At 42.8% G+C, this 26,007-nt stretch overlaps 1 protein-coding gene across 1 annotated transcript; it reads left to right on the top strand.

Annotated features, from left to right (window-relative positions):
* The first annotated feature begins 1,202 nt into the window (after window positions 1–1,202).
* Window positions 1,203–26,007, top strand: LOC117425073 (partitioning defective 6 homolog alpha-like). Its single transcript, XM_034904207.2, has 3 exons — window positions 1,203–1,457; window positions 5,071–5,293; window positions 23,804–26,007. Exons 1-3 carry the CDS (start codon window positions 1,356–1,358, stop codon window positions 24,616–24,618), a joined length of 1,140 nt encoding a protein of 379 aa, XP_034760098.1. The 5' UTR covers window positions 1,203–1,355; the 3' UTR covers window positions 24,619–26,007.

Below are 26,007 nucleotides of genomic sequence, written 5' to 3'. Positions count from 1 at the left end.
TATTATACATTCTACTGACACATTTAAGTATACTGTAGTAAATGAACACTGACTATTTTATATGTTTTATTTAAATGTTTTTATTATTATTATTATTATTATTATTATTATTATTATTATTATTATTATTATTATTATTATTTTAACAATGCAGAAATTACTGTAGAAATGAGGGACATATTGAAAAGGTACATGATAACAAATAACAAGAACTACAACAGGACATTACCAGGGTTGATGCATTACATTCAGATTGCATTCATGACATACATGATAAGGAGATGAATTGAAGGAGATGACCTTGTAAACTGTTTAACCTCATTAAATAAGGAGGCATTGGGTTATCAAATCATGTGACTTACAACTGCTAGTTTAGAATTGACCATTTTTAGAGATCTTACTTGAAGTTTTATCTCATGGGTAAAGGCTATGACCGAAGGCTTCAGGCCTCTCCATTAGCATTTGTGAATAAAACATTTTGCAAACAAAAGAATAAGATTTACAATAAATAAAATGCCACTATTACAGGTTGCATTAAAATACCATAGAATGTTATCAGACATCAAATCAGTTAGTTCTGAAATTTTTATAGACAACCAAGTATGGATCCCATTCCAAAACTGATTAGTATGCGGGCAGGGACAGAATAAGTGTTCTAAAGATTCAAATATTAGACAAAATACACAAGAGATATTTTCAAAACGAAATCTTCTATGAAGAAATTCACTGGATGGATATATACAGCTAATGATTTTAAAGTGAGTTGCTAAGCCTGAACTGATCTGTCATGTCATGCTTGTATTCTGATTTGAAATCATTAAATATGGGCATATTTAGAGCATCACGAAACCATTTGTTATTAACATTGTCTATATATACCATCATATATATATATATATATATATATATATATATATATATATATATATATATATATATATATATATATATATATATATACATACACGAGTCACTGACGACAGTGTTTACACGGCGTGTGTGTGTGTGTGTGTGTGTGTATTTGTCAGTCGGTCTGTCCACTTTAGTCTCTTTGCTGCTCTGCACCTTTAAGAACGCAGACACCTGTCGCATGCCGTCGTAACATTCAACATGACGTCCCGCAGGTTCCAACCCCGCCCCCCTCCGGCGGTGTGTTCTGGTGACGTCAGTGTTGTTGGAATAAAACAGCCCTGCCTCTTGCGGGGATATTTTCACTCAGACGAGGGGTATCTCCAAAACTAGCAGTGCCCGCTGCAGCAAGTGCGTGTGCGTGTGCGTGTGGGTGTGTATATATGTGTGGGACCGAGGCGGCATATTAATATTATTACTGAGGGCTGTATCACCGCAAGCTTTGCATGGTCCACAACGCGGAGACTGTTCGACACCAGCCCAAAATGTCAAGGCATCACAGAACCCCTTCGAGAAATGCAAACAACATTATCGAGGTCAAAAGCAAAGTAAGTTATTATTCTTCCCGTTTTTAATTAGGTGTGATGGTATGTCATGTATAGAATGGGGAGTGTTGACCATACACAGCGTAGCATCGTCTAGACAGAAGTCAACCTTTCGACATTAATACATGAACAATGTAAATAACATTAAATACAGCCGGCTATGCTGTTTCAGTTATGTGAGCATGCATCTTGTATGAAATATCTATTATGTGTGTGTGTATGTGCCAGCGCTTACTCGTCTCAGCTGTCACAGTCGAGCGTCTGGTTTGTTTTGTATCACCTGACGTGTTTTGCATTTTTCTGTGCATATTTTCTGTATATATTTAAAGTCGACGCGAAGTGCTTGACGACAGCGTCTGTGTGTTTAATTAGGTATGTATAAAATGAATTACCCGTGACATTTTAAGGAGAGCAATTTCAGATTGGCTAATATAAAAAGTTATTACAGTATTATGATTCTTTTTACAATGTATATATAATATGTAAAACGTTTGACCTGTAAACTGTACATTATTGTGCACTTTTCAAATTATTTTTCTTCAGGGTTTTTTCTTATTTAATAAAGGAATCTGGAGATGTGTGCTGTAATTACATTAGTTGAAGGCTAGATAGAGAAATCGGCTGACCGTCTGCTTTTAAGAAATCGATGTCCACTCACTATATACTTAGAAATGGCTCGCAGCTCTGTTTTATGGGTTGGCAGTGTGTAGGCAGTCGTGTTTCTTGCATGAGATGGGTTATTGGCTTGTACAACATTGCAAAATAAAAACAACATTTCGTTCTTGTCATAGAATTAAAACTACTGATTGTGGGCGTGTGGGTTTACCTATAAAGTGAAATGTCGGTATTTTTTTTAATGAATTTGAAGTTTGAACACCCCCGGTTCTTGTATAAATTAAGGCGCTCTCAGGAGAATTCATCAGAGCTCAGTCTCAATTGTAAACAATCCTCACCTCTGTGAAAATATCCAAGCAATTTACACCCCGGCAGAGCATTTTACACCACAACGCTAGAGTTTGTCTGGAGGGGAACAAATAATCGCGCAATTCAGTTACACCGGCCTGTCCAGCTTTTCTGATACACCTGAAAAAAGGCTACAGAACATAGATCTTTAGTTTATTCCGCGGCCCATGCAGTCAAACATTGTTACAAAGATGGTCCTGTTTCTCTTCACATTTGAGCAGTATGCTATTTTTGGACATTGATAGAATGATACAATTTGAGACCGAATTTGTAGAATTATTATAATTATAATTATTATTATTATTATTATGAAATACTAAAGTACATATTTGACAAACGTTTCAAATATTTTTTTCTAGATCTATATTATTGTTGTTGTTATTTGATAAATAGGTTTTTAAATAAATTATACGACAAGTAAACTGGTATAAAAAATGTAATAACATAATTAAGTGTCGGAAAGGGTTGCCCACGAGCCAATGCCTGTCACTTTCAAAGGGAGGAGGAAGCGCGTCTCTCTGGTTCATTATACCTCTGTATTATATTATGTTCTCATTTAAACACCCTCTGGCATGAAAAATCTTGAGACAACTGACACTGTGTTAAATATACGTGATTTGTTTTCATGCTTTGTAGTAGCGGTGGTGATAGCGAGGGAGTGATCGCAATGGCTATAGCATGACTCGTTTGAATTCACATTTAGAACTCCCCCTCTTAAAATAACTGGCAGCAGAGTCACTCATTCCTGGTTAAATACAATGGTCCTTATTCACAAAGCTTTGACTCAGTTGATTTTAAAGAATGTTTTTTAATGAATTGTAATACACTTTGCTCATGAAAATATTTCTACAGCACTGTTAAAGAGGCCGTGGACAGTTCCACAGATATCAATTAAACTGGTGTTAAAGATTTGTGAATAAGTTCCATGATTGTCATAGTCATTGCTCCAAAGAGGCTCTGTGTTTGGTGCTTGCAAAAGGCGCTTGACTACCAGCACTGGAAACTGTGAAGTCCTCATATGAGCAGAGCAGGAAAGTGAGAATTGTACTGGTATCCTGTAGGTTAATGCCTCTGTTAGTGGGTACTGTTGGGCCCTGTTACAGGATGGTTTTAAGGAACATTCTGTTTGGTTCAAGGACTGTTTTTTAAGGAACGTTGTTTTAGGTTAAACAGTGCCTTGAAAAAACGAGGACAAACCTGCTCATAAACAGTTCAAAAGGGTCTCTAGAACTGCAGAATTTAATTTTTATTGATCAAAATGGGCTTTAAAAAAAAAAAAAGCACTCTACAAAATTCCTTAAAGACAAGGTTGTGTAAAGAGAGCCTGTGGTTTTATAAAAAAAAAAACAAAAACAAGAACCATTATTGTAAAAAGAAAAGACAAGCTTTGCTGCATCTTCTGTAAAGCAGTGGCCCTTTTTAGCTACAGTGTACCAGCTTTGAGATGCAGAGGGGAACGTCCCAGAGAGATCATGTGACTGGCACAGAAGGAAGACCCCAGCATAGTCCTCACTGATCCAGTTCTACAGACTTCCTGGTTCAGCCACCCACACTCACCTGCAGCAGACAGGCTGCATCAGGTCATGAGTATATGTTTCTAAAAGCGACATCACTACGAGCAACTGTGGTTTTCATTATTATTATTATTATTATTATTTATTTCTTAGCAGACGCCCTTATCCAGGGCGACTTACAATTGTTACAAGATATCACATAATTTTTTTTACATACAATTACCCATTTATACAGTTGGGTTTTTACTGGAGCAATCTAGGTAAAGTACCTTGCCCAAGGGTACAACAGCAGGGTCCCCGACCGGGGATTGAACCCACGACCCTCTGGTCAAGAGTCCAGAGCCCTAACCACTACTCCACACTGAAGCTTTTAAAAGAAGCTTTTCAGGCTACATATTTAAGAGCTTGTTTCTTTCAGTCCGTTAAATTTGTCATACTTCATTAACAGAAGCCGTTTGCTCTAATGAAAACCCCCTGTCTCTAAATCCCAGGCCAGCCCTCAAAAGACTGCAGGGACGCTGCTATAAATGTGCTGTAAAAAACAAGGCTTGAAACCCTGTTAGCAGACCCACATTCACACTGTAAGCCCTTTATTGTGTTGCTGTTTGCTTTGCAGACTGTTTTCGCTGTGACTCCAGCCAGCCACAGCATTATATAGTAGTTCCCTTCCTGTGTTGCAGGCATGAGTTTTGTGCTTGTGGTGTGTGTCACATTGGAGAACATGTGGGGTTCTTGTACGTGAAATCACTGGGAAGGGGAAACAAGTACTTCCATTTAAAACGACATGGGGCTTCACCTGCACTGAAATAAAAAGAAAGCTTGGAAAATGACTCAGAGGCTAGAAAGGGTTTTTAAACCATTGCATTTTATTTCTGCCTTTAATCTGGGCTGCTGTTGTAGTAAAATATCTGTAGAAAGTACTGTAGAAAGATCGGTAGAAAGTACTGCAGAAAGATCTGTAGAAAGATGTTTAGAAAGTACTGTAGTCAAGGTTGCTTATTCGTATCTAAAAAGGGCTAAGCATCACAATAAATCCACTCTGTGTTCTTTCCCGTTCCATTTCCACCAAGCTTTTGTTCTTTATTGAATCAGGACTCGTGTGTGAATTGTTTATGTTGTCGCCCCCTTCCCCGTTTTAGTTTGACGCGGAGTTCCGAAGGTTTGCCCTGAAGCGTTCCAGCGTGGGAGGCTTCCAGGAATTCTACCGGCTAATTCAGTCGGTCCATCAGATTCCCAGCGTGGACTTGCTGATGGGATATACAGACATCCATGGGGATTTACTACCAATCAACAACGACGACAACTACCACAAGGCCCTGTCCTCTGCTAACCCGCTGCTAAGGATCATCATCCAGAAGAGAGGTAAGGACAGGCAGCGCTGGCTGTGCTTCCAGAGGAGAGCTAGGAATCCTGCATGTGGGGATTGCACTGGCTTTACACAGGAGGCTGTATTGCATATCGTGCATTTAGAAATGTGCATGTTCTTGAGATGCTATGCATTGATACCTTCGGAGGAACAAGGTTAAAAGGTGGGGTAATTTCACCGATTTCTGATATGAAGAGAAAGCACAAAGTGTGCAAAGTGGGTCATTGTGGCTCTGTGTGCATACTGGAAACTATTGCAGCTGCAAATAAGGTGAACTTGGATTTGATCCACATGTTTACATACACTCCATTAAGGGGAGTTATTGAAACCCATTGCTTTGAGCAGAGCTGGTTTGTGCAGTTTTCCCAAGCACTTCAGCGTGTAACCTGTAACTAGGACAGCTTAGATACGTTAGTACTTTTTTATCTTGGCATGCTATATACAGGTCCTTATTACGCAGTAGTTCTTGCAAGTCAGTTCTGTAACATTATACTCTGTTTGCTTTTACATGCAAGTAAGGGCCCATTTCTTTGAATATAAGACTTGCATTACATAGCCACAGTTTTTTATGAGCTCATGGCCTATGCATGGATTGGTAATAAAGCTCACTGTAAAAACTAGAGTGCTGATTTAAGCATTCCAGTAAAGGCGATGCATGGATCCCTCCTAGTTGAGTTAGCGTGCCCACCCCGTGCCTGTCTCTCTTGTTTCCCTGGTGGGTAGGCATGGCACAACACCTGGCCAGCTCTCAGGAATGCACTGTTAGATAACAGAGTGGTGTGGTGCTAAGGGGAGATGGATCAGGCCAGAGCCTGGCCCTGCACCAACCTCACAGCCCTTCTTCCAGGCAGACGCTTGGCTCTCTGTACTATATTAACATTGCAACATTAGTAGGAAACCACTACTGTCATGTAGCCCAAAGAGACAGAGATTAGTACGCTTTTTCTGTTGTTATAAACGAGTGCAGTGAAACCAACAATGTGGTTGATTTGATTCTTAAAGCCCTTGAAATGGGGAACTGTTTATTTGTATCTTGACAGCCTTTAAGATACTAGCCCCAGGCTTCTGTATGCCGCTTACCTTCACCTGATATGCACAGTAGTACAGGTTTGGCAATAAGACTCCTATTGCATAGCAGTTTTACCCATTCCAGGTTTTATTACGAGCTTGATTAGCCACAGAGTATAGTTAACAAGATTAGGTGTGGCCGGTTGGAGAGAAGAGGGTTGCATTTAGAAACACTGAAAAAACGGAACAAGTCTCTCTCCGTGTCTTCATTGAAAGACTTGGAGTAGAAAGCATGCGTCAATGAACTCATTAAGGTTCTTCTAGTGCTTCTAAATTTAGCACCATTGAGGGAAAGGGTTAACCTGAAATCCAGTAGGGTTCCCGGGCGCTCCCTCCCTCCATCCCTCCTGTCTCGTTTCAGTCTCATTAGCACTGATATCAACCCAACCTGAAGCCTGTCATGGGTATTCTCAGTAGGGAGGCTGCTAGCGCTTCAAATGCTACGTGACTTTCACGGTTAATGAATTAAGGCTGGATGTTATTAAAAGGGGAGAGGATTGGCCTGATAGATATATTAAAGAACATTGATGTTTCACTCAGGGGGGTCGTCTGATAAGGGGATTTCATTGGCACTGTCGCGTCCCCCCTGGGACCCAACGGTCCAGGGCTAGGACTGAATGGCTAATTAGAGCAGGAGGAGTGCTTCATTGTCTCTCGAGGTACAGGGCTGTGTTGACACTGGCTATTGCTTTAGAAATGCAAGCTCATCCCACGGAGGCCAGTTCCCGTTAACTGCAGTGCAAATGTTAACTGCAGTGCAATTGTGAAAACCTTTACACAGGACAGCCCTGCCAACATAAAAAATAATATTCTCCAGAAGAGCTGCTACACATGCCTCTACTATAGTGTATTACATAGCATACTATAGAGTGTGCCTGCCACTTCTATTGTATTTTTTTATTGAGGTTTGAACGGAGAGAATGATCCCAGGGTACTGTCATCAAGATCCATGGAACATGCAATGATTCAAGTGCAGACATGCATTTACACTTCAAGTATTGGGGCTGATGGAATACATGAAAAATTGTTCTTCGCTTAACACCACCGTTTTTCTCACAGTCATTCTGCATGGCATTGTATGATCTGGTGGGAGCAGGGTTCATTGTGGTGTATTGAACCCTGTCACAGTTGTCCAGCCGGAATGATCTGCTGTCCCTTTATCCCGAGCATGCTTTCACCACCCCGGTCTCGCAGGTCAGAAGGTCACTTCATCGGATGAGGTTAATTATAAATGCTGTGATTTAAAAAAAAAACACACACATTTTTCCTTCTGGCACCCTGAATCAGTTCAAAAGTCTTTTTTTTTTTTTGTTTTTTAAATCCCCATTCTACAATAAAAACATTTTCTGTTATCTTCAAAGAACTCTGCTTTTTTCATTATTGTATTAGTGAGAACCTGGAAGCTGATTAGCCCCCCTCTCTCCGCTCTGTTTTGCCACAGCGCTGGGGGTGTGAAGACGTTCGCTTCTCTCTTAGGCCTTATTATTAAAATCCGTATCAGAAAAATCAACATTTCCGGCAAGCTCTCATCTCCTGAGCCGAGTTCTCTTCAGCGCAGCTCTGCTCAGCGAGATTACAGCCCCCTGCACCAGCTCACTGGAGAACAGCATTTTCTGCAGGAATGATTTAAAAAATATATATAAGCTGCTAGTTTTGAGTTTAAGCAGTTGGTTCAGCACAAGAGATTGTGTGCAGTTCTCTCTCTCTCTCTCTCTCTCTCTCTCGAAATGGCTTGAAGGTCTCACTCCTATACTTCTGCAGCATGGTTCCTGCCTGTCTGGCTATCCTGAATAATGGATCTTGGTGGTCATCTGTTTTTAACACTGTTGAGAGAGAGAGAGAGATACATACACATTACACAAAGGTGATTCCATAATGACTTGCATGTTGTCATCTCTTCATTGTACAGTATATAAAACCGGGGGAAAAAAAACCAGCTGGCACTATGGATTGCCATCCTGCTTGTTGATATGGAGGTGAAGGGTTCATACTGGAGCAGACTGATTGAACATGCAGCCCCAGCTCTCCAGGCATGTATACAGTACAGTACAGGGAGCTGTGCCGTGCTGTAGAGGCTGAGCGCTATTAACACAGTTACCCTGGCCCAGCAGGGACGTGCTAATGCATATTGCTGACAGTTATTGGATTACAGGAGTCGCAGTTGGATTACGGAATCTGTCCTCACACTGCGAGAGTGGAGAGGGGGAGGGGTGATCCCAGGCTGATGACAGAATTACAATTGAAAGAGCATCGACTCAGGAATCCTGTCCTATAGCACAGGGCAAAAGGGGCAGAGTGGAGATGCACAGTAAGGACGGGATTGCAGGGCACCCCCCTTAAATGCACAAGGACAGAGGTCAGGAAAGTGCAAGAAATGATTGTAAAAAGCAGGTCGGGTTGAATTTTCAGTAGGATTTTTTTCTCACATATCTTTTGCCAAGACGTGAGCCTGCGGTTGTCAGCAGTAGCCAAGGCATAAAAAGGGCAAGGTTCCTTATGATTAGATAAGAATGCCTCTATTTTATTACATAACAAAGCAGCATGTGGTCTGATGGGCTGAATGGGTTATAGGGATATGAAGCTAGCAGTGCAGTCTGTGTCAGAAGGGCTAAGGAGCCCCCAATGCTTAACTCTGATGGGATTGTCTCCAGTCAATGAGTTACAGAGCATTGTGTTCAGATACATCTACAGTATATTTTGTAAGTTAAAAGTATTTGTTTCTGGTGTTCAAGTACATTTATTCAGAAAGGGGAGACTGTACTGTATTTTAAGAGATAGTGTTTATTAGAATAGAAGTATTTTAGTGATTTTTGCATTGCTAGATTGTATTTTACAGTGCTTGCCGGTACTAACCCATTGACACATAGTCTCTTATTCAAGGCTGTCCAGGGATGAACACAGAACAAGACCTGGGGCATTCCCATGTAACTGAGCATACAGGCATTACACATGCTGTACAAGAGCTACAGTACAGATAACATGGGGAAGATATGTGGGGTAACCTGCTGTGCACAATTGGTTACCGGAGCTGCCAGAATGGCTAAGCCATTGAGTGTCTGTTCCTTTCATGTCCTGGTTAAATGCACTCCCTAGATAGAACAGGTCAAAGAGCTTCCAGTTAATGTTCGAGTTTTGCATTTTAGGTTGTGTCTGTATATGAACGCTATGCTATTCACACATAACACAAGCAGGTTTTTAGGGTAACTCACAATGTTGCTATGGGCAGACTGCCTCATATTGTCTGATTCTCTTGGCAGGGAGATAAGAGAGAGAGAGTGCAGTGATTTATTATTGGCAGGTATAATTGCAGTGCAGTGCAGAAGTCCTGATAATGTAGATGCACTCATCTCCGACTGCAGCCACCTGTCCTGAAGAGAGGAGTAAACGCATTGATCCTCCACTGCGAGCGCCAGGGCTCCCGCTGGCTTTCATAATCACTGCGCCTCTCAGCAGCTTTCGTCGGCGGCTCCCGGGGGAGGCAGGTTATGCAGAATCCACCTGCCTCTTACTGCTCATGAGCACTGCAAATCACAAATCCCTCTTTAATTGGCCCATAATTAGGAGTATCAGCCAGCTGTGCCCACTGGAGACCCCGAATCGACTCGGCAGGCAGGCTTAATTAGCCTTTCCATCAGTCTGCTTTTGGCACAGCAAGAGTTAAACCTGCATGTGTTGGTCAACACTGGGTCCCGTGGTGATTTACTAGAGAGAAGCACAGATGACCCGTGCAGTGTCGTCCCCCCACCCCCCCTCCGTCATTGTCCTTCAAGGTGATTAATAACACTTTTAGCATTTGAGCATCCTCCCAAGAGGTGATCTGTGACTGTTTTAATTTGAGATGGGAGTGCAAAAAAGGAATTGCGGAAAGGTGGGTCATGTTCAGTGTCGCCTCAAACCGGTTTGCTCTAAAAAGTAATCTAAAACCGAGCGAGTGTAATCTCCCCAGGCTGCAGTCTGGCACCTTGCACAAGCACTAATTCATCCTGCATGAGCTCAGCTGAGCCCTGACTCTACAAGAACAGGTATGCGAGAAAAAATGGTTCGCAGTGACCTTTTCACAAGAAAATAACAACTGACCGGTGATTGCACTCCCTCTGCGGCTCAGAGAGAATTGAAACTAACAATCTTTGCTTACCAGAGGTATTGAGTTTTTAGCTGCCAGATTAAAACAAGCAGATTATAACGCTGTACCTGGGCTTCAACCTTGGGTTTCCCATATTCATCCCCTGGTGTGCAGGTAATTATTGCTAGTGACATCCTAACACCTGGGCTGGGTTTGTTCCTATACCTGCGTATAGGGTAGACCTCTCTTGACCATGTTTACAGTTGTGCTGTTCAGGGAGAGCCGGAGCGTTTGATAATGAGTGGTGGTGCTCGAGGGCTTGACTCTGGAATGGCCCAGAGTCTGACTTCTGGCTCTTCTTGAGACGTTCCCAAGCCCTGGGGTTTTATTGTTCTACCTGTATGTGAGTGTAGTGATCTACCTGCCTGTATCTGAGCTGTAAGTGATATACTTGCCATGCACATCACTGAAACACACAATAACGCTCTGTTTTTCAAAGGCACCAGCGCCGGTTCTGTGGGAATATTTACTTTGAGGGCAGAACAATTCTTTGACAGCACTAAGATGAGAAATGTCTGTACTTTTCCATGACAATGTTGTTTATTACTATTTTTAGTATTACTGTAGTAAGATATAATAGCCGTTAATAACAGTGGCACTTCTGGACCAGGTGTTGATTCCAACCATGTGTCTAATTATTACATTGAACCAATCAAACCCCAGACTCCTGACTACCTCAGCGTTGGGATATATGAAGTCAAACTTTTCATTTTTAATATACCTACAAAAGAAATGTCACTGTTAAAAGCTTCCACAACAGCAAGAAACAGCAGTCACTTTTTGTCTCTCTTTTTATAAATGCTAAAAATGCAAAAGGGCATAAAGTGAAGGAGGTACGTAGATGTTGCACGTTTTTTTATTATAACCAGGTGTCCAGTTTTCATGAATATTGATATTAACATTCATTAGCATGCGTGGGTCACCCTTGCATTCCCGCGTCTAGCTGAAGAACTGCTTCTCCAGTTGTCCTGGAACTTGTTAAGATGTTCATTCAGACCTCAATGCCTTTATGCAGCTGCTAATTACAAAAACAAGAGGCATCTGTTGTCCACACAGGGGGCTTAACAAACAGATTGCCTGTGAAATCTCAGGGCCTAAAGAGCGATGTGTACCAGGGTCTATCTTAATGATCTGAATACAGCTAAACCTTTACTCTGTATTAGTCCCTGCTAGCCCTCCAGCCCTTAAGCCTCTATTTATGCACTGGGGTTTGAGTCTCTTTCACCCCTCTGATTTGGTGGGACCGACGAGACACTGCTTTGTATCAGCTAGCACGCTGCTCCACAGTGCCACCTATGAATTATTTATTAATTATTGCAGGCCAAGATAAGGAATGTTGGGGCAAGGGTTAGACTAGCCAGACTTCCTGCCCCCTCCGCACTTTATTCAGAATTGCCCATAGAAAGATGATGCGTCTGCTCTATTAGCCTCTATCAGTGTGTATATACACTGTACCTGTGATCACCTCTAACAAACAGAAGGATTAGGAAGTTCCTGTTTGTTCAGCAGTGTTTTACTGTATGAAGACTGTACTGTGTCCAGCAAAGACACAAGGTCACCTTGGTAACAAGGGATAGTCTGTTTACTGTAAATGCATTTTATTATGGCCAACAGGCTATAGACACACAGCATTATAAAACATGTAACTGCATGGCTTTGAAAAATCCCACAGAACAATTACTTTAGGACATCAGCTCAAAGAGTGTGTCATTAAAATGATACTTTAATCAGACCTAGGTCAATTACAATTGGAACTGTGCCATTTGGAATGAATTGCAATTCCACTGTAATTATAATTGAACCTGGGCTGTGTAATTGGAATTGGAATTCTACCATGTGATTGATCAATTCCAGTTCAATTCCACACCTTTCCCAGCTGAATCATTTGCAGTTCCATGCTGTGTTTTACACGGAGCGAACATTATTCCCGTATTTTCAACTTCTAGTGGTCCCATTTGTTTGTAAAACAAGAAAAGAAAAGTTGCATAGCATGTTTCTGTATCTGTACCTGTGATTATATTGCTGGGTTATTTAGAATAGATAGAGTACACATGTTAATGTGTGGAGTTTTTTTAGTATAATTGTAATTACTGCAGTATAATTTTAATTGAACATCATTGTAATTATAATTTCAGCAATCCATGCTGCTGTAATTGTATTTGATCCCAGGTCTGATTTTATTAAACCATGGCACTTATTAATGACCATCAAAGCATCGAAGTAAAGGGACAGCTCCTGTGTGCAGGAATGCATGCTGGCTCTGAGTGTTCCCTTGTACAAATATCTTTAAACGTGGATTTAGTGGCACTTGAGAAACACGCCAGAGGGTCTTGTTATTGACCAGAAATGCACTTACGGCTGGGCTAATTCAATTGCCTGGGTTCTATATGGAGAGAACAAAGCTGTCATTTATTGCAGGTGCTTGTGTGAGGGGCCCCTCCTGCATGAATAAACTCGGCGCCTAAGGTATCCAGCTATCCACTGGTCTCATTTGCATTGTAAGCACAGTAAGAGCTGCTGGGTTTTTATGACTGGGCATCTGCTGAGTGTTGCAGTGTGTGTGTGTTTTGGTATTGAACATGTACAATAAAGAATCTTATTTATGGGGGGGAGGGTTCTTTCCTCACAGAAGTATCTGTACAGTACGACCGTGCGGTTGCAAATGGATCATAACGTCGGCACAGATTCAATTGGAAAGTCCCATATCAAGCTGAACAAAACCCATTATTCTCAGCAAACGCACAATGAGTGTCTCCAAGGCTTTCCTGCTGTTGCTGACTACCTGTGTGTCTCTGGCAAGAGAGTGAGTTAAGAGAAAGAGAGCTGAGTTTGTCTCTCTGTCCGTCTGTCTCTATGTCTGCCTCTCTGTCTGTCTGTCTGTCTGTCTGTGTTCTCTCTTGCTCTGCAGCAACTTCAAATGGACTTCTAAGAACTTGGAGGGAAGGATTATAAACATGAATGTGTTTTTTTGACACAGTTCCAGTATGAGTATTCACCTTTCCTGATAAAAATGCAGTGAAATAATTCAGCGGACAGGCTTTTCACCTCTTAACTTCTGTTCTTAAAATTGGATTTCCATGCTGCAGACGTCAATAGGTCAACAGTAGCATACACTACATAATTCAATCAATGAAGCAAAGACTACAGCCAGCAGGATGCAAAGCTTTGGAGCTTCTGCAGCAAGGAATCAGCCCTGTGCAGACTGTACATGGAATAGTTGTATAAATCCTCCAATCTCCCACTGATTTGTGGAATGTGGACCAGTTTTCAGTTTGATCTATTTATGCCAGGATATCTAGGAGTCCCCCTGCAGGCCAGATCACATTCCACAGTCTGTTGCCATAGAGACAGCACAAACAGAAGCCCTGTTCCGATCTGGAAGTTGAATCTGGAATGCTGAGAGAGGGGTTGAGACAGTGAGACTGTTACAGTACTTTGTGAATGGACAGTATACGTGTATGATACCTACAGTATCGCAGCCAAAACTCCTACACTATGGGCACTCCTATTGGAGTAGCATGATGACCACCAAATGGAAAAGGTTGGGGGACCCGGATAAGGAGAGTGGATGAAGGGGGTTCTGCTTTATATAGATAAGGAGTGTATCTCTGTGTCTCTCCACTAACACATCATTGAAATTAACTCGTCATGAATGTGTGCATTACTATATAGTTGAATCGGCTTTTTAAATTGTGATTGCATGGATTGTGATATACTGTACCTGGAAGTGACAGATTCTGTGTGACTGAGTGGGCTCTGTGATGCTGTTGCAGTGGTACAGAGCAGGGTGCTGATCGGGGCTCTCTGGCTATGCTGTGTGACTGAGTGGGCTCTGTGATGCTGTTGCAGTGGTACAGAGCAGGGTGCTGAGCCAGGCTTCCTGGGTTCAGGTCAGTGAAGGCTGTCTGGCCGTGTGAATCTGCAGAGCTTGCAGCCAGGCTCAGCACTGCAGCCTGCTCTGTGCAAACGTGTTTGCTTTAATTAGCAGCGACATGCACAGCTAATGTGGTGGGAGAGAGCTTGGAGCAGGGCCAGTGGGCTCAACAGAGATACATAGAGAGATACTGTGTAGAGGCGTGTTTATAGTCAAGAACGCTGTTATCTGCACAGGCAAAAACAAGAGCAGCTAAAACAGTCCTGAGAAAGATGAGGATTTACTTTAACTCTGAATCCTACAATAGAAGAGCTATGCGAAGAATGAGCTGTTTGTTTTATTTATGTATTTATTTCTATTTGTACTTTGTGTCTGCCACGTCCAGCACATGTAGATCTCATACAAAGTATCTATAACTAATACAAAGAGAGGCATCTAGAGAGCATGCAGGCAGTTCTATCAAGTCAATATTTACTATGAGAGGTAAAATAATTATTTATAAGAAAAATATTCTATGGCGAACGACAAGAAAATAAAATAAAAGCAGAGCATGTGGTCTTTCTTCCATTCAAAGGTGGACAGGTTGATTTTTACACATGGTGTACTTAATATAGTTTAGACATGATTCTTAGAGTTCTGTTGAAGCCACGTTGGTGCTTTAAGCTGATGAATTTGTAAACGTCGTGGCGACTGAAACAGAAAACGTTAAAAAGCGAATCTTCACAAGCAGAAGAATACTAAGGGTTAAGGTAACCCATCCCAGGTTGCCCTTTAGTTGGACAATAACTACACGGGTGCCAAACTCCTGTGAGCAGGAACAGGAAGAGGAACAGCTCCTACTGAAAGAACAATGCCTTTTTTCAGATTACTTCTCTGCATTGACAGAGCGTGTTACGGAGAGATTGACAAATATGTGCTGGTGTATCTTAAAGAAAGGAGGGGTGGTGTTTGATTTATTATGAGCAGCTTCTGTTGCATACCTCCCTAAGGTATTTTTAATGGAAGCTTTGAGACCTTCAGAAACGAGTGCAGGGATTCAACACGCACTTGTATAGTGCCCTCGCATTGTTCAAGGTGAGGGGGCCCCCTTAGTTCAGGTGCAGTGCCTAATAAGGTGCTGCTGATTGGACACGCAGGTACTGAGAGCAGGGCGCCCCACCGCAGGCTGCCAGGAGGGGAGGAGTCTGCTGGGAATTTAAAGAATGTAATAAGACCAGAGCTGGGGCTTGTAATTGAAATGGATGCTTCTTTCACAATGTTTGAAATCACTCACAGGAAAACGCTCTTCTCTGTCAGATTTCTTTGAGATGATGCCATCTGGTTTACAAAGATACAACAAACAGCAAAGCAGCTGTCAATACTTTAAAATACTTGGTGATCCTGGTGGCGATCAACATTTACTGTAGGGTGTTCCAAGAAGTTTATCTGAATGCAAAGGTCTTATTTCTGAATTTGGTTGCTTAGACATATTCAGCACAAGATTTTACATAACGCATGTATAAAGGGATCATTCTGACATTCCAGTTTCAAGATAATTTCAAGGTTAAATAAAAAATATTTTCAGTACAGCTTGTTTAAATAAGTTAAATCCAGTGCTAGACAGGATTATTCATATCAGAGATTACTTTGCTAGCTGGTTGGCGCATTTTCTGTGACAATGGAGCAGAAGAGAGATTCACTAGCAGGACAGGTTAGCAGGGGGCTGTTACGATAACTGGGGACTGTCATTTAAGCAGTTTGACAACAACATTAACCAGTCTTTTTTAACCAGGGGCCCAATTAAATAAGCCTGGGACAGGGCTCACCCTGAACTGTACCTCAGGGTGGCATGCCTCTCAAAGGGGGCTGTGTGGGCAGGGTTAGTTTAGAAGCAGTGTCTATGTTAAGGCTCAGAGCTCTTGCCAGCTGCCCTGTACTCTGATCTGAAGGAATGTGTGTGCCAGGCTATGCTATGCTGGTCTAATTCCCTTTACCACAACAGGGTAGGTCTTCCAACACAAACACTGGGACCAGCTGCTGCTAAACAAGCAGCCACTGTATGCCGTATACCGTATCAAGGATGGAAATAATTAAATAAGTACATTATTAAATGAAACTGAAATAAAATGTCCCAAACCAGCATATTTTTTAAAGGAGATGAAGGTTTAATTCAGTTCGATTTTGAAAAGTGCCGACTGTCACAACGTATTATGGGGCTCAATTAGGAATTATGTTACTGCAGTTCAATCTCTCCAGGGTATTTCTGCAAAACTTCATTTGTATGCGTCAGAAGTGACACGCTTCTTTTCTTTCTCATCAGCGTTTTCTGTAGAAGAACAGTCGACTGTCTACAATTCAGAGCAGACCTGGTCTGAAATAGAAAGATAGTTCACTTGTACTTTAAAGACAGGACCACGTGTGCAAAGTGCCTGTGCTCATTATTATTATTATTATTATTATTATTATTATTATTATTATTATTATTATTATTATTTGTTTATTTAGCAGACGCTTTTATCCAAGGCGACTTACAGAGACTAGGGTGTGTGAACTATGCATCAGCTGCAGAGTCACTTACAATTACATCTCACCCGAAAGACGGAGCACAAGGAGGTTAAGTGACTTGCTCAGGGTCACACAATGAGTCCGTGGCTGAGGTGGGATTTGAACCGGGGACCTCCTGGTTCCAAGTCCATTTCTTTAACCACTGGACCACACAGCCTCATTCAGCACTCTGTGAAGCATAGAATGCGTTAGTTAGGATAGCTCTTGTATTGAACGCTCATATCAAGATGTTCTGTAACAGAAGAAATGAGAAAATGGTTGCACATTTGTGTAAAGACCTACCTTCATTCACAAATCTTTTTCTATCTAGAGGTGGTTGGTTGGTGCCTTACTTATTTTGATTTTTAGAGCATCTGAAATCAAGCCATTCATTCCATGTCTTTTCATGCCCAGCTCTTCTCTGAAGGCTGTGTGTAGAATAGCCTATAGATGCGAGAGACAGTTTCAGACAGGCCGGTTATTGCAGTTGGAGTGCAAGGCACCTTGGTATCAGAGAGACGATGAGATTAGACAGCTCAGTAAACAGGAAGGATTGCCGGAGAGCGTTCTGCCCCTTGATCAGTGTGTAGGGATATGCTGTCCGGTTAGTACCCTCCCAGCCCAGCTAATGGTTGCTAACAGGGCCGCTTGGTAAAAAGGATGGTGTGTGCTTCAGAGATATTATTACAGCACTGAACGGGGTATAATGAGGCTGGTTGCTAAAGATAAACCATAAACAGCCTAGGGGATAACTCCCAGGCAAGCCCCATTACTTGTGTATCTGTCAAATCTGATCTGAAAAAAAAAAAACTGGTTCATCTTACGGTGTTTTGTAGATTGGCTGAAAAGATTCCAATGTCTTGTTATAAATAGTTTATTTCTCTGCCTGGAACATCTAGTACCATTGGAGGATTGTGATGCTATATACAGTATAGTGTTCACATTTATATCAGAAGTAAAAGGAACCAGGTTTGCACCTAATTCTATATCTGTGTTTGTCGGTTCTGCTCTAATCGGAGAACATCAGACATGTGGCCAGGTGTGAGGCTTCCTTTACCCAGAAGCCAGAGCTTACATGATTCTGACAGTCCTTGTGGCAGTGACCTCCTGTACCTGCCTGGTTTGTGAGAAGTTTCGTGACGGTTTTAGTAAACTGCGCCACTGTATTTGCGTGACAGCAGATAAACACATGTTATTATTAAAAACGCCAAAGAGGTTGGAGCTCAGATTGCCACACCCCCTCCCTATCATCGCCTTCTTGCAATAGATTCCCATACAGGATGAAAGGGCTGCTGTAGGTCACGGCTGTCCAATTTCAATCCTGGAGGGTCATTCCATTCCAGGTTTAACAGGTAACCTGGCCACCTCTGGGATAGGTTTTAGTCCATAGCTTGCTTGGTATGCCAGGACACTGTACTGGTTTACAGGGCTCCAGACACTGGCACCTGTTGTTTTTTTTTTTTTTGCCCTTGCTCAATCGCTGGTAAAATTGAGAGAAATTAAATGCAGCCTCCAGCACCTACAGTTAATCACCCAGACAGCCTCTGGGTGCCTCCAGATCAGGGGGGCTGGTTTCTGTTTGAGGCTGAGCCAGCCTTCATGGATTTATTAAATATTAATCTTCTGTGGCCCAGGCTATCACTGTAATCATCAGGAAATAACCCACACCATGTGTATCACGCAAGCCTGTATATAATAAGCTTCTCAGTAATTCATTCCACTGATACCCCACCCCCATTGTATAATGCACACTCTGTACCTCTTCAAGCAATGTGCAGTTATAAAATAAAAAGTATTCGGCACACCTGTATTTAATACCAGCTGTCAATGAGCAACGTTTCGGCTGGAAGCCTTTTAAAGTCAAAGCCTTTGTCAAAGACTTTTAAAAGTTTATTTTGCTGTCGCTAAGTCTGCCTATAGTGACTGCTCTGATGAAAACCTGAAGGGCTGTATTGCCATGATAAAGCACCAGTTTATAAAGACCACAGGCCCTGGCTAGAACACGTGCAACAGGTGCATCTCTGTATGCTTTTCGAGATTCACATTTGCTGCAGAGGAATTTGTCCCGTAATATTTTATTATCCACTTTTGAAAAGAAGGAACTTCAGATAATACCTGTAACACGGGGTCTATTGAAACAAGGTTATGCCCAGCTGTGATATCCCTGTACAGATATAAAAATCCTGTAAATAAGGACTGGTATGAAAGATGACACTTTCCACACAGGCTGTATTCAAAGACAGCTTTGAGAGGCGTCATTGTGTGGCTGCTAGGAGCAGGTTTTAAATGCGACAGCCAATTGATTTCTGTGGTGTCTAATCATCCCCACTGCTCTTTACTGTGTGAGCAGCAACACACAGGACAACCCCTAACAACCTGAAGTGATGCATTTACTCTATTTTAACAACATTTAACCAACTGAGCCTGAGCGTCTTGTTCACAAGAGGGTCCTGGAAGATCTCACCCACACTCAGTGCTTGCATTGTATTCTCTCAACACCTACTTCTAAAAGAATGATCAAAGATTGTGGGGTGGGGTGGGGTGGGGTGGGTGGACTTTACGGTAATATTCTTATCTGGTGTACTGCTTTCGAGCTTGAAGAAGCGTATTTGCTATACAATACTCTTAGCATCGTCAAGTACCTAGCGAGTAACCATGTTAATAAGTCCTGCCTCTTGCGAAGAGCCATTCAGTTGGTTCAATAGATGTTGCTGAAAAGGTGCAGCAGAGTTTTTCTGTTGGCAGTCTATAAACCCTTGGGATGGTAAATCCCTTATCGCTAGGCTGGCTTGGGAATTCCAAACAGCTCCGCGATTGTGAGGCGTGCTCGCCTCTCTCTTATCTGAGCCTGGAGTTTGAGTTCGCTGGATCTCTCACTCACACACACACACACACACACACACACAGCGTCAAGTGGATACATATCTAGTCAATATTTATCATGAGGGACTTGCTGTACAGGGAGCCCTGGTTTCTCCTCGTCTGTCAACTTGAGAATGATTTAGATCTCAGCAGCAGGTCCAGGCAGCCAGGAACAATTCACAGCCCCGTCGTGGGAGCACAGATAATTAATGCTACAAAGATCTATAGGCAAGATCGATATTACTGTATGACCCTCTGCAGGGGTGTGAGACTGGCCTCAATTGCCCATATGCTTGCCAGAAGAGTATTGCCTGAACTAAGTATTGAAATAGTTGTCATGTGGGGTTGGATTTGACAAACTAGGCTAGTTTCTAGGCTGTGTTTCCAACTGGGCTTCCGCCAGGGCTGTTAAAATAAATGGGAGTCAAACAAAAGAGCCAGCAGTATCAGGGAAGATATTTGAAGATATTTCAGATAAGTGCTGTTTGTTTTCACTCTGTAGAGTCAGCTTTGAGAAGTGTTGCTACGGTTTACATGGCTTTCTCACGTTTGAAAACAGACCTTGCGTGTATATGCATAGGCCCCAGATGAGATGCTGAGTATATTTTTAGCTGTTTTATTTCGTGTTTACAGAAGATTAATGGTTCTATTTTTACTGAAGAAGACATTAGTCACTAGAATAAAATATTTTCTCTTTAGCACAATCAAAGGCTAGCTCTTTTTTATAACTTACAAGGTTTCTGCTGAATTTTTTGGTTGCTTCGCAACTATTGGTGCTTGAAATGAAAAACATTGGCCAGTAGAGATGGAAGTTCTTTCATCAAGTCAGGAATATTTGACTTGTCCAGACACTTGTCAACAACACTGATGAAAATGGCTACCTGCCATTGAGCTAGAGGATAACGTCCAATGCTAAAAGGAAGCAACAGTATTATAGGCAACTTTTATCCTATGATTTTACTTGTACGTCTTTATCGAACCCAGATCTACAGTATTGTTCTTGTAAATCGTTACTGTTTCTATTTAAATGATCACTTGTTCTGCAGACACTGGCAGTCCACTTCTACCTTATAGGAAATGAGCTATAATTTACATTCAGCACCTATCAAATGTCAGTGTCATTGTAAAAATAAAAGGGAATAGCAGTCAAATTATTAGGCTGAATCAGAACACACCAAAATGCAATTACTTTTATGTCTGGGTAAGTTCATTCACATGTTGCAAAGGCTTGTTTTTCCTCATGTGCAGTAATGTTACTCATTCATCAAGTGTCCCGACGCAAGGCCATGGCATCTGCCTGCCTGCCTGCCTGCCTGCCTGCCTGTGTGTGTGTTTACAGCTTGCTCTCTCGAGGGGGTGGGAGGCGATGATACATTTGCACTATTAGATGTCATTCGCTAATCAAATGGAGCAGATTTCATTCCAGTCACTTCAGCAACAAAAGCTGGCAAGATTGGACTTGCCTTTGTTTTATTTGCTGTGCAGTTTGTCCAGCTGGTGCACATTGCTTTGGATGTGTATGCTAGGTGTTTACTGTAGGAGTTTGGCTCGTGTGTGGAAGCACAGTAACCTTGTTCTCTTTCCTGCAATTACAGTAATGCAGGGGATGGAAATAAGACACCTATTGCAGGGCAGTTTCACCCATTGCAGGTTTCACTACGAGCTTGATTAGCCACAGTGTATCGGTAACACGCTCAGGTGTGTCTGATATTTTTTATCTTGATCCTCAATCTACAGAGCGTCCAAGTCTTCTGCACCTACTGTAGCGCACCGTGTTGTGTACAGATTAAAGACGTGGACGTATCAAACGTTTCACTAGAGTGTATTCGTCAATCTGTCCCCCCTACCCTGCAACATTCTGCCCCCAGTGGATGGAAGAAGTACCACAGTTGACCTACATCATATTTCCTACTGATGTAACCCTGGTCCTGGGGACCCCATGTGTCTTCTGGTTTTCATTCCAACTGAGCTCTTAATTACTTAACTAAACCCTTAACTGAACTAAACATTTAGTGTGTGTGTGTGTGGCAGCCCTTGTTCTAATATACCTGGTCAATGATGCGGAGTGCCGTGGCCTGACCAGCCCAGAATATGTCAAGTCTCTCCGTGCAATTTTAAACCTGCATTGTGCATTCTGACTCAGATTGTAGCTTTCATGAGATCAGCAAACATACCATTATTTGTACACTTCTGTTTGCCGTAGGCGTTAACTAGGACAACATTTCTCTTTCTTTTTTTTTTTTTTTTAATCACCTGACCAGTCCTGGATTGTTCCTGCTTTTTTTTGTGTACGTGTGCCGAGGGCTCGCCCCATTCCAGCATGCACACAAACGGCGTGTTGCAAATGTTAAGCAGGCAGGAAGTGTTTATTTTTAGGTGTTTTTTTTCTGCTCTCTAACACACAGTTCTGCAGTGCAACACTGACAATACCGCCTTCCAATGACAACCCTGTTGCTTAACGTTTTAAATACAGGTAGAGGAATGTGCAGCGGCTGCTGGAGGTAGGTTATAGATTGATATCTCCAGGCTGACATAGGTTCCCAATGGAAACTCTTCTCTTGTCTAAAAAAGGGGTCAGGGAGCTGCTGTGACCCCATTTCCCCCCCACCCTATACCGTACATTGTCCTGAAAGTGCCCAAGAAGAGAGCTATACTGTGATGGCAAAATTCTGTACAGTAGTTATGAAACCCAACATTGAATAGAAAGTGGGCTGCTATATATATATATATATATATAAATATAAATATTACACACCTACATAGACATTCCCACAGAGTTCAGTTACCAGGTGGCCTCAGCACACACACACAGTACTGTACACTCCTGTTTGGTTTTCTGTTCTTTAAACCAGCTGGGGGGAGGGGGTTTGGGGGGGGGGTGTTGGGTCGTCGGGGGGGGGGGTGTTGGGGGGGGTCTGGAGGGGGGTGTTTGGGGGGGGGGTGTTGGGGGTGTTTGGGGGGGGGTGTTGGGGGGTTTGAGGGGGGGGTGTTGGGGGGGTTTGAGGAGGGGTCTGGGGGGGTTTGGAGGGGGTGTTTGGGGGGGTTTTGGGGGGGGGTGGTGATTGCAGCCTCATGTTATGGTAATAAAAGGAGCTTAACGTTTAACACGAAAGCCTCAACTTTGTTCAGCTCAAACTGTCCGAGTGGAGAAAGAAAATCCTGATTCAGGGTTTTCCTGATGATGATAAAAGGGATATTCTCAGGGGATATTCTGTGGAGGTCCTTTGGCGGAGGAGGGTGTGTTCCTAACACACCTTGAGGTTTACTTCAATGATCTTAATGGCAGATCTGAAATTTTATAAAGCTGATGTTTTACAGACTTCTTTCCCCTGGATCTTTTACTGTGTTTAGTAACATGAATAAGGAGGCCAACAGATCAAACCCTAGATGAATTAATATAGAGTTTAGATCTGTGTGTGTGTGTGTGTGTGTGTGTTATTTTTCTTACTGGTCTGTTGGCAGCACTCTGACTCAATTTGCTGTTCACTGCTCTTCTTGTATGTGGCTTTGACATCGGATGATAGATAAGCCTTTTTAGGAAGTCATGTAATTCAATCCCTAGTTAGCAGCTGATGTCTATGTACAGAGTGGATGTGACCCGGTGACCTCCCATGGATTAGAGGTTCAGACCGGAAAGGTTAAGCTGGTGGCAGGAGCGGTGGATCCACTCTCGCTCTCACTCTCATCACCCTTCTGGATAAATTGTGTATTGACGTCCTCTTGATGGGCATTTAAAATTCTTTGGTGGAAACTATGATTGATCAACATTATCTTTCAAAGAAAAAATGGAGTGAACATGATATTCTAGATTTGGTAAAGAGCTGAGAATGAGTGGTTCCATCCTAATTTACTCTCCTTAAATATTATAGACCCCGTTCCCAAATTTACCAAAAACAAACCCAGGAATTATTTGTGGAGAAAAGTGTACCAACAAATGTTTTTTTTTTTTTTTCTTAAAGTGAAACAAACACATTTTAAACAGATATAACTGAATGAGTGAAATGTACATCGTATCTAACCAGGCCTTTCTCTTCTCTCCCTCCCTCTTTGTTCCAGCGGAAGCTGACACTGGGGTTTTCGCCACTAACTCCCTGCAGCGCAGGAAGAAGGGACTCCACGGGCTGCGGCCGGTGCACAAGTCCAAGCCGCACCTCCTGATCGGACTCCCACAGGACTTCCGGCAGATCTCCTCCATCATCGATGTGGACATCCTGCCCGAGACCCACCGGCGCGTACGTCTGCACAAGCACGGCTCGGACAAGCCCCTGGGCTTCTACATCCGCGACGGCCTGAGCATGCGGGTGACCCCCCAGGGTGTGGAGAAGGTGCCGGGGGTGTTCATCTCGCGGCTGGTGCGCGGCGGGCTGGCGGAGAGCACGGGGCTGCTGGCAGTCAACGACGAGATCTTGGAGGTGAACGGCATCGATGTGGTGAGCAAATCCCTTGACCAGGTGACGGACATGATGGTGGCCAACAGCCACAACCTGATCGTGACGGTCAAGCCGGCCAACCAGCGGAACAACGTGGTCCGGAGCAGCAAGGCCTTGGGCAGTTCAGGCTTCTCCAACAACAGCACCCCCAGCCCGGCCTCGCACTACATCAGCAACTACAGCACGGCCGAGGGGGAGAGCGACGACGAGGGGGACCTGATCATAGAGAGCGACGGCCTGCCCCCCTACCGGCCCGCCGGCTTCGTCAACGGGGACCATCCGGGGCTGCTGCGCAGCTTCCAGCAGAGCACCTCCCTGCACAGCTCGCTGTCTGACAGCAAGGCCTCGCTCAGCTCCACGAACACTCACAACGGCAGCCCCGGCAAGATCAACACGAGCCAGGAGAGCATGCGGGAGGACGGCAACGTCATCACGCTATAACACTGGCGGACGCAGCCTTTCTTTCTTTTATTCTTTCTTTGCTTCTTCCTTCCGTCGCCACCTCCTCCGCAGCCCGGGACTGGCGATTCTCTACATGCTGCTGGGACGCGCTCTTTCCTGGGTAACCTTTGGGAGGCTGACTCCGTCTATTTGGAGGTGAGGGAAAGGGTGGCACACCGTGCTGCTTCCTGGGATCTGGAAGGAGAGGGGCGGTGGCACTGCTGCAAGCTCTCCTTCAGAGGTCTGATTCGGAATATCAATCTGGAAGAAAACAGAATTAAAGAGTCTGCTTCTTAGGAGGGTTGCTGTGGGCCTGCTCCCCTATAGGACAGGCTGTTAATGAAGTATGAAGGTTTCCACTTACCCCCTCTGGGTATGTTAATCCTAACAAGATAGGGGGCGCTCTGTCCTTCTTGGGTATTTATGGAAGGTATAACCTAGATTTCTCCTTTGAGAACCAATGGACATTCTGTTTCTATTTGGTTCTTCTATCCCAGTTTATTTGCTTGATTACTGTGACTGCAGACAAGGGGACCTGGCTTACAACCATTGGTTAGACCGTATTCTATACATTAGGTTTCCAGATCCTGTATTGCACTGGGGATCTTCTGTTGCAGGGCTGGTACTGTGGAAATGGGATTAAAGCTAATGCAGCTGACTGTTTAATTATGCGACTAAACGAGTCCCTAAATAATAATCATAAAAAAGCTGATGCGTTTATTTTATTTCCTAATCACACCAAAAAGTAAATAGTTACAATAATACATAATGCCTTCTCAGTAAAAAAATAATATAAATAATATAATTTTATTATGAGATCTATAAATGAAAACCAAAGCATTTAGAAAGACCTCATCCTTGCGTTGTAAAGCACAGACGTAGCTTCACTTTTTATTTATAATAAATGAGTTCAATATCTTTATTGTTTTTTTAGTGAGTATCTAGTGTTTTAATCATGTTTTAAATGTATTGATTGACATCATATTCATGACCTCAACAGCCCTTGCTAAAATATACTGCAGTAAGCCCACAATATACTGCAGTAAAGTGAAGTATCTTGGACACCAGTAACTTTCTGAAAACAGTACAATGAAGTAAAACTGCAAACGTGTTTCTGCCTTTTTGTAATAGAAATAAAAACAGAACTAAATTACAACCTTCTGTAAACCCTACTGCCCCCAAATAGTGTAAAGAATTTTTTTAAAATTACAATTAATATTCCTTTTCGGCATGGAGGTACAACCGCAACGAGCCCCCCGCATTGGTAATTCACAGAACTCCGCACCAAAACGCTGTGTAATCTCCGGTCATTCATTCACGTGGTGGGTAGTACTGCTCTTCCACTGCTGCCTTTTCCCAGACGGGCTGAGACTGCCTGGGACCCTGTGC

This window comes from Acipenser ruthenus, chromosome 20, assembly GCF_902713425.1.
Source record: "Acipenser ruthenus chromosome 20, fAciRut3.2 maternal haplotype, whole genome shotgun sequence".
In the NCBI taxonomy this organism is placed as follows: Eukaryota; Metazoa; Chordata; class Actinopteri; order Acipenseriformes; family Acipenseridae; genus Acipenser; species Acipenser ruthenus.
Note: the sequence above shows the minus strand (reverse complement) of the source record. Positions and strands in the feature narration are given on the sequence as shown.